Genomic DNA, 16,125 nt, shown 5'->3' with positions numbered 1-16,125 from the left:
AAATTTAAATCTCAAAAATCCGTTAAAATTTTAAAAAAATTTAAATCTCATCAAAAACTAGTTCAACAATGATTTGCAGAATTTTGCAACTTAACCCTCAATCCTGATTGGAGATAAAAAAAATTTCTCCCAGTACAGTATATCACGATGAATAAACGATGATTAATTTTTTGATAAAACGTAAAAAGACTTTAAAAAAATGTCTCCAACAAAATTTTTATTAATAACATTAACATGCCAAGCATTCGAACATTAACATTTTTCTCCTCTCTTTGCTTAAATTATTCTTTCATTCAATATTTCTTCTTTTATTTTTCTTTAGTTTTCATCCGATCGTTCAACGCGAAGCACGCTCTGCATTAAAAATATAAAAGTTCGGTTAATTGTTAATGTAACAGCAAAAAATATAGAAAAATGTGTGAATAGAGTCAATATTTTGATTTCAAGAGTCAATCGTCGAAAGTGAGATTCAGTTAGAAGCACGAGATTAAAGAAATAATTAAATAATAAGAAGTAAACAAAAGTATTTCAGTGCCAAAGTCAAAAATTCAAAAAAATAGTTTAAAATTTTATCAGATAAATGCTTAACTTTCGATTAAAGTAGTGTGTAGAAGAAATAGCACAGCTACTTGCTAAGAATATTTTATGTAAGCAATTAAAAAATGTTATTTTTATTAAATTTTCTTTTGGCCTATTTATTTTATGATAGCATGTAGTGGTAGTAGCATGTGTATCGCTGATAAATTGTATACCAAAAAAATATAAAGCAGCAAATAAGTTTTAGGCTAATAATATATAATCGTAAAAAACTCCCGGAATGAAAATCAATAACTCGCAAAAAAAGAAAGAAAAAGTGTGTAATTTATTGCAATCCTTGTCATACATACTTCATGCTGACTGAATATATGCTAATTTCAGTTCGTCTTTGACTGGCTGGGTGGTACATTGTCTTTTGCTGTATCATGAAAAGTAGATCGTTTGTAGCATTAAATGTTGTCGCAAAAAATAAGATGTTTGTTGGATACTGTACATGCACGCAAAGCCATTTGCTCACTATTCAATTGCTTAATTAAAGGGGATTTTTTTTTCTTGTGTGAGATTAAATTTAAGACTGTTTTATGATGAGATTAACGACAATTTCCATCGTTAAAGTTTTAATTTTGAAGCTGTGATAAAAGTCGTTTATTTTTAATTGATGAACAATAAAAATACGTTAAAAATTTGAATTTTTGAACTTTAAGTTCAAAATTTGAATCTCAAAAGACCGTTAAAACTAACAATATTTCTGAAGCAGCAATATTGATAAAACAATCTCTAAATTTCACAAATTCTTCGTATTTAATAACAAACAAACTCTAGATAAATATTAGATTCTGTTCAAATAATAAACACTGTTTTGACTTCACTGCACAATGTGATTTACAGCTGGAAATTTGACCACTAGAAATATTTTTCTTTTTTAGTAAAATTAATTACACTTTTTGAGATGAGCAAACCATGAAATAATTTATTTCTCATCAGTTTCTTCCCTTCAGTGCATACCTTTTGGTCAATTTACCATGATTGACAGATGACAAGATAAATAAATTTGTTTAATTTACACATGAAATTTGGTAATAAAAATATTTGTGATGAAAATTGAATTTTTCAATTAGAAACTTGTAAATTGATGAAAAAATAAGGTTATTGGTGTTATTTACATATCAATAAAGTTTGATTGGCAGTGCTGTGTTTGCGAATTTTTAATTTTTGGGTGAGTTGAAGTCAGGGCTTCAAGAAATTAATCAGGATTGTGATGATTTAAGATTCAGGACATTGGGGACTATAAATCGGGTTTTGAGGACTCAGACTCGATTTCTGTCATAATTTAATGTCAACATAACAATGATTTGCACAATTTTACAACGACATCATACCGGGAATTGGGATTCACAAAAAATGTCTTTCCAAAACATTTAACCTAAAAAGAGCCGGGACTGCACTGCAGTCAAGTACCTTTTAAGATCTCTTTAACACTTTTTTTTATATTTTCGTAAATTGAATACAATATTGCATGAATGATGCCAAGATTTTACAACATTATTCACCCGAATCTCATTTCATGAAGAAATTTCTCATTGCATATCGATGATAACAACAACGATGCCTGAGTCAATCGGGGAGAGGGAAATAACCAATAAAATTTTTATTAATAAGTAATAACAGTGAGAGTCATTGGAAATGATAATCAATAATGAAATATACAATTTAAAATGAAAAGAAATTAAAAAGTAGAATACGCGATGAGCTTCAATAAAGACACTAGAAAATCATACCGAGAAGAGGAAGAAAGAAAGAAAGAAAGACGGAAAAAGAAGTAAATTAGCTTATATACTAGAAGCAGAAAGTGAAATGAAAATGAAAAGCATATCTAACATAATTTTAATGCTTAAGAGAATGTCTTAGACGATGTCGTTCCAATGAAAACTTGAAATTGAAATTGTTGCATGCAAAATAAGAATGCACGAAGCTTCTTCTTAATGACTTGAATAGTAGAAAATGAGAATATGATGAAATTAAATTAAGTAGCAACAAATAAAACATAACAGAATATCTGAAATTATTCAGTTCCGATGAATGTTGTGGAATTGTAAGTAATGTAACTTGAGTTTTCTGGATCTTGTTCTATTTTGTTGTTTACAATGTAAAGAGTTTGAATTGATAATGTTTGAAAACATAAGTAAGGCTCAGAATAGCACAAACCGGTTAATCGACACTGTGACCAGCGTCAAGTCCGAATCCGAATCCAAATCCGGCACCAAATCAGAATAACACTGTCCTGATGACGAATATCCGATCGATGAACCGATTTGTACTTCAATATTGTAAGTTCAAGCATGTACTTCAATACTGTGAACTTGAAGAATTGAATTGAGCACTTGAGGTAACAACACTGATGAAGATGAACACAATTTCATCTGAATAAATTAGAAAAAAAATCATCATAATAATTATTTAATCTTCTTTCAATTATCTTTAAAACTTTTTTGAATATTTATTGAGGTTATTTTCTTTTTCATTGACCTTAAGGCACTTCTGGCAGATAATTGTTAAAAAATATTGATTTTTAATGAGAATTATTAATTATTGGAATATTAATTTGATATTAAAAGTTTTGGATGTGAAATTTCACTTTCAAATTTTGAATTAATTTTAGAATATTTTGGATCAAAATTTTGAATTTTACGATTTAAGAAGTTCTTGATTTGATTCAAATATTGAATTTTAAGACTTTAAAAGTTCCAGATTTCTATAGTTCTAAGATTTGAGAACTGAAAATTCATTCTCAAAATTGAAACTTTCATTTTCAAATTCAACTTTATTTTGCGGCACAACTGACCTTGTTTAACTCGTTCTAATGTATCGCGCCACACAATTTGTACAGCAATTCATTAAGCAATGATCCGAATTCATCAAATTAAAACAAAAAAGACAATAAAAGTCACAATATTCCGATAAAAATCTTTCAACATTTCATCATGCCTCAAACCCTGCTCCAAATTTACTCTCGAGTACAAAAAACACTTGCTGAGTTGTGAAGTAACATTTTCTTTCATTCTTTTTGTCCATCAACAAATTGATCAATGATATCAATCGCTTGTTATTAATAATTCTGTTTTGGACTCTCATTCTGTCTGTAACAGCGAGAGAATGAACATTTTTTTTTTTTATTTACATCAGTAATCAAGTGAGGCTGGGAAGTGGCCAAACAAAAGAAAAGTAAAAACCGGCACGCAATAATTACATTGATGCATGACAGTTGCGAATTAATCGAGCAGAAAAGTAGGTTCCGAAAAATAAAAAAAAATATTTAATCGGTCAGTCGAATAATTTAGTGTCAGTGAAAATATGTATGTTTTTTCCCATAATGTACATCACAGTGATATACAGCCTCAGAGACTCTTCTTTAACATCCATTATTATTACGATGCTGGATTATGAAAGCGAAAATTTGTTCGTGCATACGATTAAATTTTTCATAAATTACTGTTAACAGTTCTTAAATGTATTTTTAATTCACACTCAATTTCGATATGAGTTGAATCGGATAAGAAAAAATTTAATAAAGCCGCTAACAAATTGTAATAATTGAGTGCGACATACGTCACAGCTAGCAACAACAACAACAACGACAACGACATTGCATTTTCTGCTTTTTTATGACTATAATTTTAAGAATTCGAACCACGCTTTGAAGATATCTGTATCGTAATACATAAGTAAGTCAGCATCACACAGCTGAAAATTATTATTTATTCGTATCACGTGAGATGCCGATTGAATGAGATCTGAAAATATTTTTACAGAAGAAAGCTGCAAAAAAAATTTTGTTCATGGAAACTCTTTAAACATTTTTATTTTTTAATGATTTGAAACGCATTTGAAATGATTTTTAAAGTTTGTTAATAATTAAATTTCAATTTAATGATTTTTTTTAAAATTTTAAGCTTCAATGGTCTTTAAAAATAAATGTTTTATTTTAAAATTTGAAAGTTAACCATATTTTTAATTTGAATTTATATTGCCCTGATGAATTTGAAAATTAAGTTGATTTTAACAATTTAAAAGATTTTGAATTTAAAATTAAATTGACTTGAAATTTGAAATTTCTTTGAATTTGAAAGCTTGTTTTTTCAATTTAAAATTTGACGTTTATATTAAATTAAATTAACTTTTTAAATTTAAATGTAATCTTCGGCTTCTTTAAATTTGAAAAACAAATGGACATATAATTAAAAAATAAAAGAAAATCTTTCTTAACTTGAAAATTTGACAAACTTATTGCATTTAAAAATTTAAATCAATTTTGGTTAAAAATTACTGATTTTTTTTGCAAAAGTTTAAAAGTTGCTAAAAATATCAAAATACAACGGATTTTTTGAAATTAAAAAGCATTTAAAAATAGTAAAAATTTGACTTTAATATAATTTTTACAAAATATTGTTATAAAATTTTAATATTCAACAGAATTCTTGAAATTTAAATATTTAATTTTCAAAATTTGAATATTTTTCTAATGAAAGTAACTCAAAAAAAGTGAAAATTCTTTAATTAAGCAATTCATAAGTGTAAAAATTAGATCATAACCATTTATATAATTTCTCAAAAGTTCTTAGCTACTCATATGCATATAACATGCTCTAATTCAGAATCAAAACTGACCATTCATAAAATAATCACCCAAACTGAACGAAATAGCAACAAAAAAATTTATTTTGCTAAAAAAATGTTAAAAAAGAATTTTAAATCTTGTTTGCAAAGTATTTATTAAGTATCACAACAAAGATAAATAAATAAAAATTATTTCTTCGACAATCAAGATATAATCGTCGCTCACGTATTTACACAATAATAAGTATTTTTTTGCGTGATAAAGAAATCACTTGCGATCATAATAAAGTTTCAATTTTTATCGAACCAAAGTTCCATTGACACATATATTAATTCTCTCCGGCATTTGTTAGTTTTTTTTTGTTTTTGCGTTAGCCAGTTTGGGGTTATTGGATCGTATGATGGGAGCGTCTAGATGATATCTATTTATATTTTCTTTTCGCGAGATATGATATGTGCTGTAAAAATTTCTTACAAAGTATCACACATTTAACTTTCATCTTTGTTTATAGGAAAGTTATAGTGAAAAAGTATCACAATAAAAACAGGGAAAAGCGACTTAGTCATAAAAAATAAAAATAAATTTCCATATTCGGCAGATTAAATTCCAAGCGTGCGAATTCTTTGATGACTACCAATCAGATGCCTGAGTACAATAAAAATATTTTAGTCAAGAGATGAAATTTCTTTAAAAAAATAAAAGTTAATTTAAATTTATTGATGATTGAGGCTGAAACTGTTGAAAAATATCTAAGCAAAATTAATGATGATGTGGGACATCTTTCCAGAAAAAAATATTTCGGTGAATAACCGCAGTTGCTTAATTGCCGTGACGGCTTAAGACCAGTTTTGTCCAAATTATTGTGTACGGCACACTTATGCATGTTCAAACATTTTTGCAAATATCATGAATCATATGATTTGTGTGGTTTCAGTCAATCCTTACCACCAAAGTATCCCCCGAAAACCAAAAGGTTGCCCACCACTGCCCTAAGATACACAGAAGTGTTCCACTACTATTTTAACATTTGAAAAATTGATTGGGGATTAATTGTGTTAATAATGAATATTGAGGGCTTAAGGGCTTTTGGCGCTTGCATCAGCTGAATATTAAAAGCGTTTGTAAGATTTATCATGTATTCGGCTAGACAACACAATTTGTGTGCTATGAGATGCATTAAGAAGATTAACTCGTTTGTTGTGTTTCATATGAAAGTAATGTGATTTTAAAAATTTCCGGATTATATTCGGAAGTACTAAAATATTACAAGCAATAATTCAATTTTATGGGATATTTTTTGGGGTTGCAGGGGTGGTCAACCTTTTTTGATGGATGGCACCTGTAATATCGTGAAGCATTGTGCAAATCCATTTCATGTCGACAGCATTTTTAACTAACGATTGTGAATTCAATTTGTGATGGGAATCGAACCTACATTCTCACAAAGGAATGATGCAGATATCCGTCCTGTCACCTAGCCACTCGACCACAGAGTCCTTACTCTGGCAATGACAAATTTGCCTTTAAATAGCTCGATACCCAAGATTCCACTTTTCTCAGACCCCACAACACATTGGTTCACCATCCCTGGATTGACAGAACGAAAACTGCAACCTTTCCTTCAATTTTCCAATCACATCACTACATGTACGCGATGATACATGCCAAAAATGCTCAAAATCAATGGTTCTTTTCTCTTTCATTCCTAAACCTCTAATCCCATCCAATCGTGAGCATATAATCAGCCGATTGAAGCATAATGTAAGGGATTATCCTCAAAAAAATAAACCTTAATAAAAAGCAACCACGATGAACAAACACAGCAACTTGTTTCACGACTTTGTAACGAAGAAGTCATTCATTGAATCTGTGCCGCTCGTACAGACGACTTAAGACAAAAAAAAAAGTGATTCAGCTGTAGAAATAATTTATGGCTAGGATACATGTCGTGCCATTCTTGCCTTCAAAAAACTTTCTTCATTAGAGATAAAATGAGGGGATTTTAATCACTTACAAAATGATCCAATTTCTTTGGATTCGTCATGACTGAATAATTTATTAGGTGGAATTCCGAGCGGTATATAAGTATTTTGTGCTAAAATGAATTGGTTTTATGTGCTGAGTGTTCTTGGGATGGATTATGGAATACTTATTGTTGTCTGGAATTTGATTGTACCATGGTTTTGTAATGAGTGCGAAATAGAGAATGATGGCTTTAATTCTGCAATCTGTCACGCTTCCTAAAAACCCCTGATAGCTCAGTGGTAGGAGCATGTGACCGAAAACCGAAGAACGTGGGTTCGAGTCCTACTCGGGCTATGTTGTAAAGAATTGTATTTCTTACTCAAGAACCTTAGAATTTATAAGGTTCAGAACAGCATTAACCAGAGCCTCTATGATAGTTACCGACATGACGATCCAAGAAGTCTATCATGTGCTGCTCGGGATAGCTAATCCGACTGTAAATAATGCCCTACGATAAAGACTTTAAATCTATTACGCGAGACATTCTAATGACAATGAAAGCATGGACAACAAATTTTAAACGATTTCGAGATATTTTAGCACGCGTTGTCATTCTTATCTCTATTGACTCACTTACCTTTATACACACTTGCAGATTAACCTTAATTGGCGTGTTTAGGAAACTCATAAATATATACACAAAAATAAATAAATGCAAATGGTCAAGAAACTAAAAGAAAATAAGATAGATAATCAGAAAAATGTAAAAGTTTTAGATACCGTAGTAAAATAGCCATTCATGTTTGAAAGACGAGATCGGCAAACTTTCAAGTCGAGACTCTTATTGTTGTTTTGTTGCTTCCACAGAATTCAAATTAAATTTAATTAGAATTAATTCCGGTAATTTTCTTATAATCAAATATTTACAATTTTCTCACATTTTAGGTATGAAAAGGTATAAACTGAAATCTCTGGTGTCTTTAGGAGATGGTGAATTAATAAGTATGGTGTATTAGAACTAAAGACACATTATCATCACTTCCTTTTCGTGTGATTACATGAAATATGTCATGGATAAATACTATAATGAGACATAAGATGAAAAGTGTGTCAATATTCATATTTAAAGGAAAACGTTAATTTATTCAATTTTAATAAAAGAAGTGCTAAATATTGTGTTTGTGTCGTCACACGGACTTAAAGATATGATTAGTTGTGAAATTATAAATCAAGAAGGTGCTAAATGTAAATACACTTTTTTGGATGTATCGAGAGAAATTATATAGACAGTGAAAAAGTATTCATATATTTATAAAAAATATCAAGTGTCATAAGCTAATAATAGTGCGAATAAAATCAAAGACAAAATGAGGAATCTACTATTTTTATGGGTGTTCCTATACACAATAAATTTTATCTCAAATGCACCAAAGTCGTGGCCTTACATGAAAAATTATGATATCTGGAGCAGCAGTAGCAGTAATGGAAATAACACAATCGATACATTTAATGGAAACACTCAAAATACCATACAATCGAATATCGATTTTAAATCAAACTTACATTTAGGGAAGAGTAAAAGAAAATCGAAAGGTGTGCATGTGTATTACAAGAGCAATTTGCGATAAAAAGAAAAAGTTTTGAAACCAAATAACAACAACAAAAAATAATAATAATTCTGTGTCATTTACTCTGCAGTGATAAACTTTTTCTCACCATTCTCCGTTGATGATGAATGTTTGTCAGACGATGGAAGAAGAACTGGAGTGTGCATGAACGTTTATGAATGTCGTTTACAAGGTATGGTGATTAGAAATTCTTAATGTGAATGTCGGTCAATTTTTAAGTAATTATTTTTCATACTTCCTTCTTTGCAGGCGGAGTTTCGCGAGGAGATTGTGCTCTTGGCTTCGGGGCATGTTGCATCTGTGAGTATCTTTTGTTCTTATTTCATACGAATATTTTGTATTTTTGTAGTTGTTTTGTCTGGTTGTTTGGAGTTTGGTAAAGTTTAAGGCAACAACTGTTCGTCTTTTAAAATTACTTTGTGCGCAACGATTGAACGTAAGATAAAATTACTGACTGTACAACAGTTGCACGCTACATAGAATTATTGTATGTAGAACGGATGCACGCTACATAAAATTATTGTCTGTACGATTGTTGTGCGCTCACAAATTTAATGTTTGTGTATCGGTTGCGCGCTTTATAAAGCAATTGAATATACAAAGGTCGTATATTTTATATAATTTTTGTCTGCTCAACAGTTGTACGCTTTATAAAATTATTGCCTGTACAACAGTTGTGTGCCACATAAACTTAATGTTTGTGTAACGGTTGTGCGCTTTATACAGCGATTGCAAATTTGTATAATTATGATCTGCACAACAGTTGCGCGCATCATAGAGTTATTATCTGTACAGCAGTTGCACTATGTAAAATTTCTGCCTGCGCAACAGTTGTAAGCTCTGTAAAATGTTGTCTAAAAAACAGTGTCGGGCTTTAAAAAATTAATGTCTGCGCAACGGTTGCACGTAATACAAAAATATTGATCATACAATGGTTGCGAACTACTAAAATTATTGTCCGCTCTACTGTTGCGCGCTTTTTAAATTTATTATCTGCAAAGTAGCAAAAAGCACCTTAATAATTATTTCCAAACATTCCAACTTGTTCCTTACCTTTTTCGTTCTTTTATCATTAATGTAGATTAGAAATGGTTTTATACCTTCTCTGAAATTCATTAGCAATTAATTTATTCCATTTATATTTAGTCGAGACCACATGTGATGGTGAAATTTCAAATAATGTAACATACTTTACATCACCGAAATTTCCAGCATTAATGCCAGGAGATCGAGACAATTGTACACTTACAATAAAGCCAATGAGCGATGAAATTAGTCAAATAAGGCTTGATTTCATTCATTTTAGTTTGGTATGTTATACATTGTATATTTGATACATTTTTATCGATAGTCTTAATTAATTCATTTGATTAAACAATATAAAAAATAAATATAGAGTCAACCAAATCGAAGGACTGGTATTTGTGAGAGTGACATTTTTTCACTTGAAGGTGGATCGAGTCCATTTAGATTGTGTGGATACAATAGCGGACAACATAGTGAGTTATTTGATTTGATAAACACTATAATACAAAAAAAGTAATAAAAGTATATTTATTTACATCCATCAAATAGTATTTTATGACATGATTCCGAAGCAAGGAAGACAATTTATGGGTTCGGGACAAGCACCGCCTGAGTTAAAAATAAACATAACACTTAACAGGAGATCAATATCACCGCGGATGTGGGAAATTCGTGTAACTCAAATACCATTCAGTTCTCGATCCCCAACAGGTTGTTTACAGGTAACATTTACATATTTGGCTTCATTTTTATTATGATTATTCATATTAAGGGTTTTCTTCATTAGTATTTTACAGGCACAGAAGGTAAACAACATTGATATTAAAATGTAATATGGATTTGACATGTCAATTAACATTTTAGGTATAATACAAACATTTAATTTCGCTGAAAATGGAAGACATTTAGCAAATCAAAATTATCGGTCCTGTATAAGACAGGAGATGAGAATGTGTAGCATTCAGTATGAACCATGTGATGATAACTCATTTGGAATTGGTCCCCAAATGGGAATGAATGGTATGGGACCGCTTTCGAATCCAACGAATATGAATGGTAATTGTAAATAAAGTTGATTCTTGCGTCCGAATGTTGCAAGCCAGGAATCAGTTTCTAGGGCAAACTAGATGCAGGCTTGCAATTTCTGGCCAAACCCTACTTACCATATTCTCTACATTTCTATTGATTAGATCCTGGTGCCCTTGGTGATCAACCCATTAATCCTGCAATGGACGAAATGGTTCTAGGCGATGATATGATTGCCATGGATGAAGTTGTTGATGATGAAGGTGTTGCTGCTGATGAAGATGGTGTTGCTGGGGACGATGCAATAACCAATGATGAGACCGCAGGTGAAGAAACTCCAGCCGAAGACACTCCAGCAGATGAAACGCCTGCTGAAGACGAGCCAGCTCAAGATGATGAACCAGCTGCTGATGAAGGCTCAGGAGGTGATGATGGCGGGTTTCCATCATTCTTTCCTTCATTTCAGTTCCCATCATTCTTCAGATCCTATTCTGGTCGAAAATCAAGACAAGTCTTTACAACATGCTCCGATCGAATATCAATGCCATGTATAATGGAAGATTTTATCGCAGCAGGTATGGGAAATGTACCATCATGTATACCTGTACATTGCGGGAATTCTCTTTGTTATAATGGCGTATCACCGTGTCGAGTGGAAACATCAGTGACGCCATTTCATGTGGGAATTCATTTTGGTGATGGTAGGGGAAATAAAGGAAGCCCGGAGGATAATATCGGTGCATGTCTAAGATACAGACAGCTACCATGCACATAGTAAGACTGTTGAGAGATGAATGTCGTCAAAATGTGATAAGAGAGGAACGTTTACTAAGCGACAATAGAAAAATTGTCAAGCAATACTCAAGCATTTAATTGAAATTCAGTGTAGATGTGTAGTTCTAACTGCAAAGAAAAAATTTATTCCAATTAAGTTCGGTGTATAATTAGTTAAATTTAGTGAAATCAACGAATGTTGTAAAAATAATTTATTTAATGATGCGGGCAGTGCTGATCTAAATTCCCGAGAAGCAGAAGTTTGTTAGTCGATCCTAAATTCAGGCATCAGTGAGGCATGACTGATTTGATGCCAGATTCGGTTCAAATCTGAGTTATGCTGCTCTGGTGCCGCATTCGGTTCAAATCCGCGACATGCCGCCCTGGTGCCGATTCAGGATCTTTCCAGTTCAAATCAAGCCGACTTGATGCCACTTTAAGGATCGATTAACCGACTTGTGCTACTCGGGTATTATTATTGCCTTTTGAAACTCTTGCTCATATCGCCCTGGGTGATAAACTTAGGTATAAAAAAAAAGTATAAATAGCATAAAATCTATTCATAATTATTATATTAGGCAGTAAAAAGTCAATTTCTATTGATATTAAATTATTATTTTCTTTTTATTGATGATTTACGCAAATTATTGGACTGTTTGTTTGTTAATGCTATATCATTAATTTTTATAAACATTATTTATTTATTTAATTTAATTATAATTACATGTAAAATATACATTTCCCTTACATAAACTCCCAAATAGCTTCTAATTTATCATTTTTTCTGCAGAGATCTTTTCATGACTGTATAATTTATACATTTAAGCTTCTTTTTATTTATTTCTTTTTCTTGTGTATAACAGAGTTGTTTGGGTGTTTATTGATAGAGACTAGAGAAAAAAGTCTAGCTCGATGAAATTCGATATAGGGTTAGATATGGTAGGGTTGATGGTTGTATGGTATTGAAGAAAAATATTTGGTTTTTTGAGGATTTATTGGGCTAGTTTGGGTATTCTTTTCTGAACTTAGAAGTCAGTATAGCTTCTCAGCTCTAGAAACGTATTCAAAACTCCAAAGGGGACAAAAGTCTTCATCAAGCAACACAGAAGCAACCAAATAGAATCCATATGGTGTTTAAATAAACACTCCATATGGCTTACAATCGGAGCTTCTATGTTGCTAGACTTAATTCGTTGAATCAAGTATCTGAACAGAATTGAGGTTAAAATTGCTGACTTAGCAATAGATCAACAGAGGCGTAGTCAGAAAGCTATTGGGGGGAAGAGCCTATTTCTCTCAAAAAGCCCTAAAAAATTAAGATTTTTGTCCAAAACGTGAGAAGGGGATCTTCCCGACCTCGAGCTGAAGACTTCTCTGTTCTCAACCATCCTTGGTCTTGCTCTTGTCAATGAATAAGTAATCTGATTTTGCTAAGCAGAAAGTCGACTAGAATTTCGTATTGAAAAATCGACTAGACTCTTAATAAAATTCTAGTCAACTTTAAGCTCCGTCCTTTGAGCAATAAACGCTTTTCTTGCCACTCAAAGGCCTTGAGTTTTGTCATTTAGTCCACGAAAGGTGCTCATGTCCCCTCAAACCTTAGAAATTGTCAGTAAAAACAACTCTGATGACTCAATAAAAAACGTAAAATCACCCGAATCTTTAACTTATGTGTCGATGATGCTTGTTTGTAGATGATATAGATAAAATTAACAAGAAAACAAAGATTGTTATCTTCTTAAAATGAAAAGTAAAAAAAGTTCACTTCTAAGTCATTTATCATATATTTTAGAATTGAGATATGTATGAAAAATATTTATCATGTAAATTGGTATAAGCAAATAGAAACTCGAAAATTTTTTTATATATTTTTATATTTTTTTGAATGTCAATCAATAGTCTGTAAATTTTTCATGATTTTCATGACAAAATATAGAAATCGAAAGAAAAAAAAGTAGTATGTTGAATATTTTGTAAGAGACAATAAAATAAAGTTTGTTAAGAGAAGAATAAACTCATGCTATGTTTCATGTTGTCGAAAATTATTCATAATCTATTTTGATATGTTCACTTATCTATGATTTTTGCATACATATGTTACGTACGGTTTTTGTTTTTTGTGTGTTTGGTATCTCATTTGAATGGACGATTTTTTTTTCTGGGAAATGTTTTGAAATTCAGATAAGTTTTTGGAAATTATTCGATTTGGGACTGAACACTATCGATTAGGGCTTCTGGATGATGTGATCTCGGGAATTGTTGATTTAATTCTGTGGCGGGTAATCTGTGTAACACCAAAAATTGGAAATTATGTCAATCGCATGCTGTGTTTGGTTTTGTTCGAAGCTTCCGACAAAGTTGCCCAACATTGATTTAATTAGAAAAAAAACCCGTTAATTTTTGAATTTTCCCGCACTTTTTTCTACTTTATCTTTTAAAAAACATTCAAAAATCAATTTCCATTTCAATTTGTATAATTTAGGCAGATTTAGGCCAAAAACATGAAGCACTTTGATGTTCCTTAATACTTTCCAATTCCGGAAAAGTCAAAATTTGATAAAAATCTTCAAAATAAACAAAATAATCTCAAAATAAGATTAAAAAAATTTCCTTTAATCTTATTTTTTTTAAAAAAAAATCAACAAGACTCTCAGAAGCCCCATTATGAACACAATTGAAGCTTTTCTCATTCAACTCATTGGATAACAGAAAAAAAAACTTAATTAATTCTTCAGCATTACGGTTCTTGGGTGATTATCTTATAATATATTATTTAGAGAACTCTATAATAATAATAAAGACTAAAGTATTGTACGATTGAAGATTGAACATTGTTCGTAGAAATGGTAAGAAAATGAAAATCCACTTAAAATTGAAATGGAGTTAATTATGTGTATCTATGATTAAAAAGTAGTTTTCTCTTGATACGGTGTACAATATTTACCTCATTTTATTATTTTTCAGAGGAATATGCTTCATTATCACAAAATTGTCGGTAGATTTTTTGATATATCAGTTTTAATCCCGAGTGATACAAATGAAGAAGGCTCTGTCACGGAGCTTTTAAGGCTCCGTTAAATTTCTTTTAATAACATCAAATGGGGCCGCCTATTTTCGGCTGCCATGTGGATGTCAAATGTATGCACATCATTTGATGTGAACAAAAGAGGTATAACAGAGCCTTAATAGCTCCGAAGCGGAGTCTTATTCATTTATGTCGCTTGGGAATTGTGAGGCTTTTTCATTCTATTGGAAATTTTATTGGATATCATGAGCTTTGTAAGCCACAGCTTGCTAGGAAGTTTTGGGTTCCATTTCTTTATCAACACAGCAAGGGTTTTATATTTTTATAATAAATAAAGAAAAGGGACTGTTCAGTTATTACGTTCACTATATATAAGGGGAGAGGAGGTGGGGAGCCTATGGTCGTTTTGGAACAGAATAATTAGAGCAACACAAATGAAGAAGGCTTCTCTGAACCTCTTTTATTAGTACCAAATGGCATCCATATGGCTGCCAAATGGAAGCGGAGCCTTAAAATCTCCGGGCTGAGCCTTCTTCATTTGTGTTCCTTGGGGAATAAGGTGGAGGAGAGAAGGGGTCTGAAAATTCCTTTTTTTATAGCATAATTTTTAATGCGTAACGTAATAAATGAACAATCCCCAAAAAGAAGGAAACATTACAAAAAAATTCACCAAAAAAAAAGGTTTCTTCAAACGAACAAAAAAAAAAATCCCGATAGGTCAATATCGCTTCTATTTCATCAATGGTCCATGAAATCATAAAAAAATCTCTCTTTTTCTCCGAATATACTCTCTCTATGCGTAAGATTGAAAATTATTCATCAATTTGTTTTAAAGCTGCCGTAATATATTAAACTTGTTTTTATTTTTTTTGCAGTAACAGAACGTTTTTAAGATTCGTCTTAGGCTTCTATCTAATTTGATATTCTAGCATCTTTTTTTGTATTTTTTTTTTATTTGTCAACATTATTTTATTTTCGAAATTTGAAACATAATTTATTGATATCATTACCATGAAAAATGCGTTCCTTATTATTCTTTTTTGATTTTTATTTTTTTTTTTCTTTTTGTCAAATTTTTCCCTTCCTTACTTGATTTTTGATATTATTTTAAAGCAATAGATTAGCAATTTTTGAGGTATAATATTCATTTTTTATTTAATCAACTTGATACAGTATGTAAGGGGGAGATAACTGGAAATTAAATCAATTTTTTTTGATACATATAAATTGCAACAGTGATTTTCAGAGATAGGAAAATGGATATTTTGTCAACATCATGTTGATTTGAGCTTTTGATTCAATTAAGTTGAGACATTGTAAACAAAAACTTTAGATTTGTTGAATTTTATATTAATATTCCGAGCAGCACAATGTTGTAAACCGAATTTTCATTCGACTTGAAAATTGATCGAAATCCGTCTTCACGCAGATGTCAGAGCAACTATGCGCGACGTAGCGATACCCTAGCGAACATGGAGTGCTATTCGGGTTTATATGAATTTCACAAACTTTTTTTACATAAAATTCAA

At 31.0% G+C, this 16,125-nt stretch overlaps 1 protein-coding gene across 1 annotated transcript; it reads left to right on the top strand.

The window, feature by feature from the left end:
• Nucleotides 1-346: 346 nt before the first annotated feature.
• LOC139098222 (uncharacterized) lies at nucleotides 347-11,728 on the top strand. The gene is made up of 10 exons (XM_070650351.1): nucleotides 347-647; nucleotides 8,063-8,710; nucleotides 8,816-8,917; nucleotides 8,995-9,045; nucleotides 9,892-10,055; nucleotides 10,142-10,244; nucleotides 10,321-10,493; nucleotides 10,559-10,577; nucleotides 10,636-10,827; nucleotides 10,962-11,728. The coding sequence occupies exons 2-10, from the start codon at nucleotides 8,485-8,487 to the stop codon at nucleotides 11,570-11,572; spliced, it is 1,641 nt and encodes a 546-aa protein (XP_070506452.1). The 5' UTR covers nucleotides 347-647; nucleotides 8,063-8,484; the 3' UTR covers nucleotides 11,573-11,728.
• Nucleotides 11,729-16,125: the final 4,397 nt, after the last annotated feature.

The sequence above is a fragment of the Chironomus tepperi genome, unplaced genomic scaffold (genome assembly GCF_022539635.2).
Source record: "Chironomus tepperi strain 1889 unplaced genomic scaffold, CSIRO-AGI_Ctep_v1 contig_445, whole genome shotgun sequence".
Taxonomy (NCBI): domain Eukaryota; kingdom Metazoa; phylum Arthropoda; class Insecta; order Diptera; family Chironomidae; genus Chironomus; species Chironomus tepperi.
This window is presented reverse-complemented; position numbering and strand designations above follow the sequence as displayed.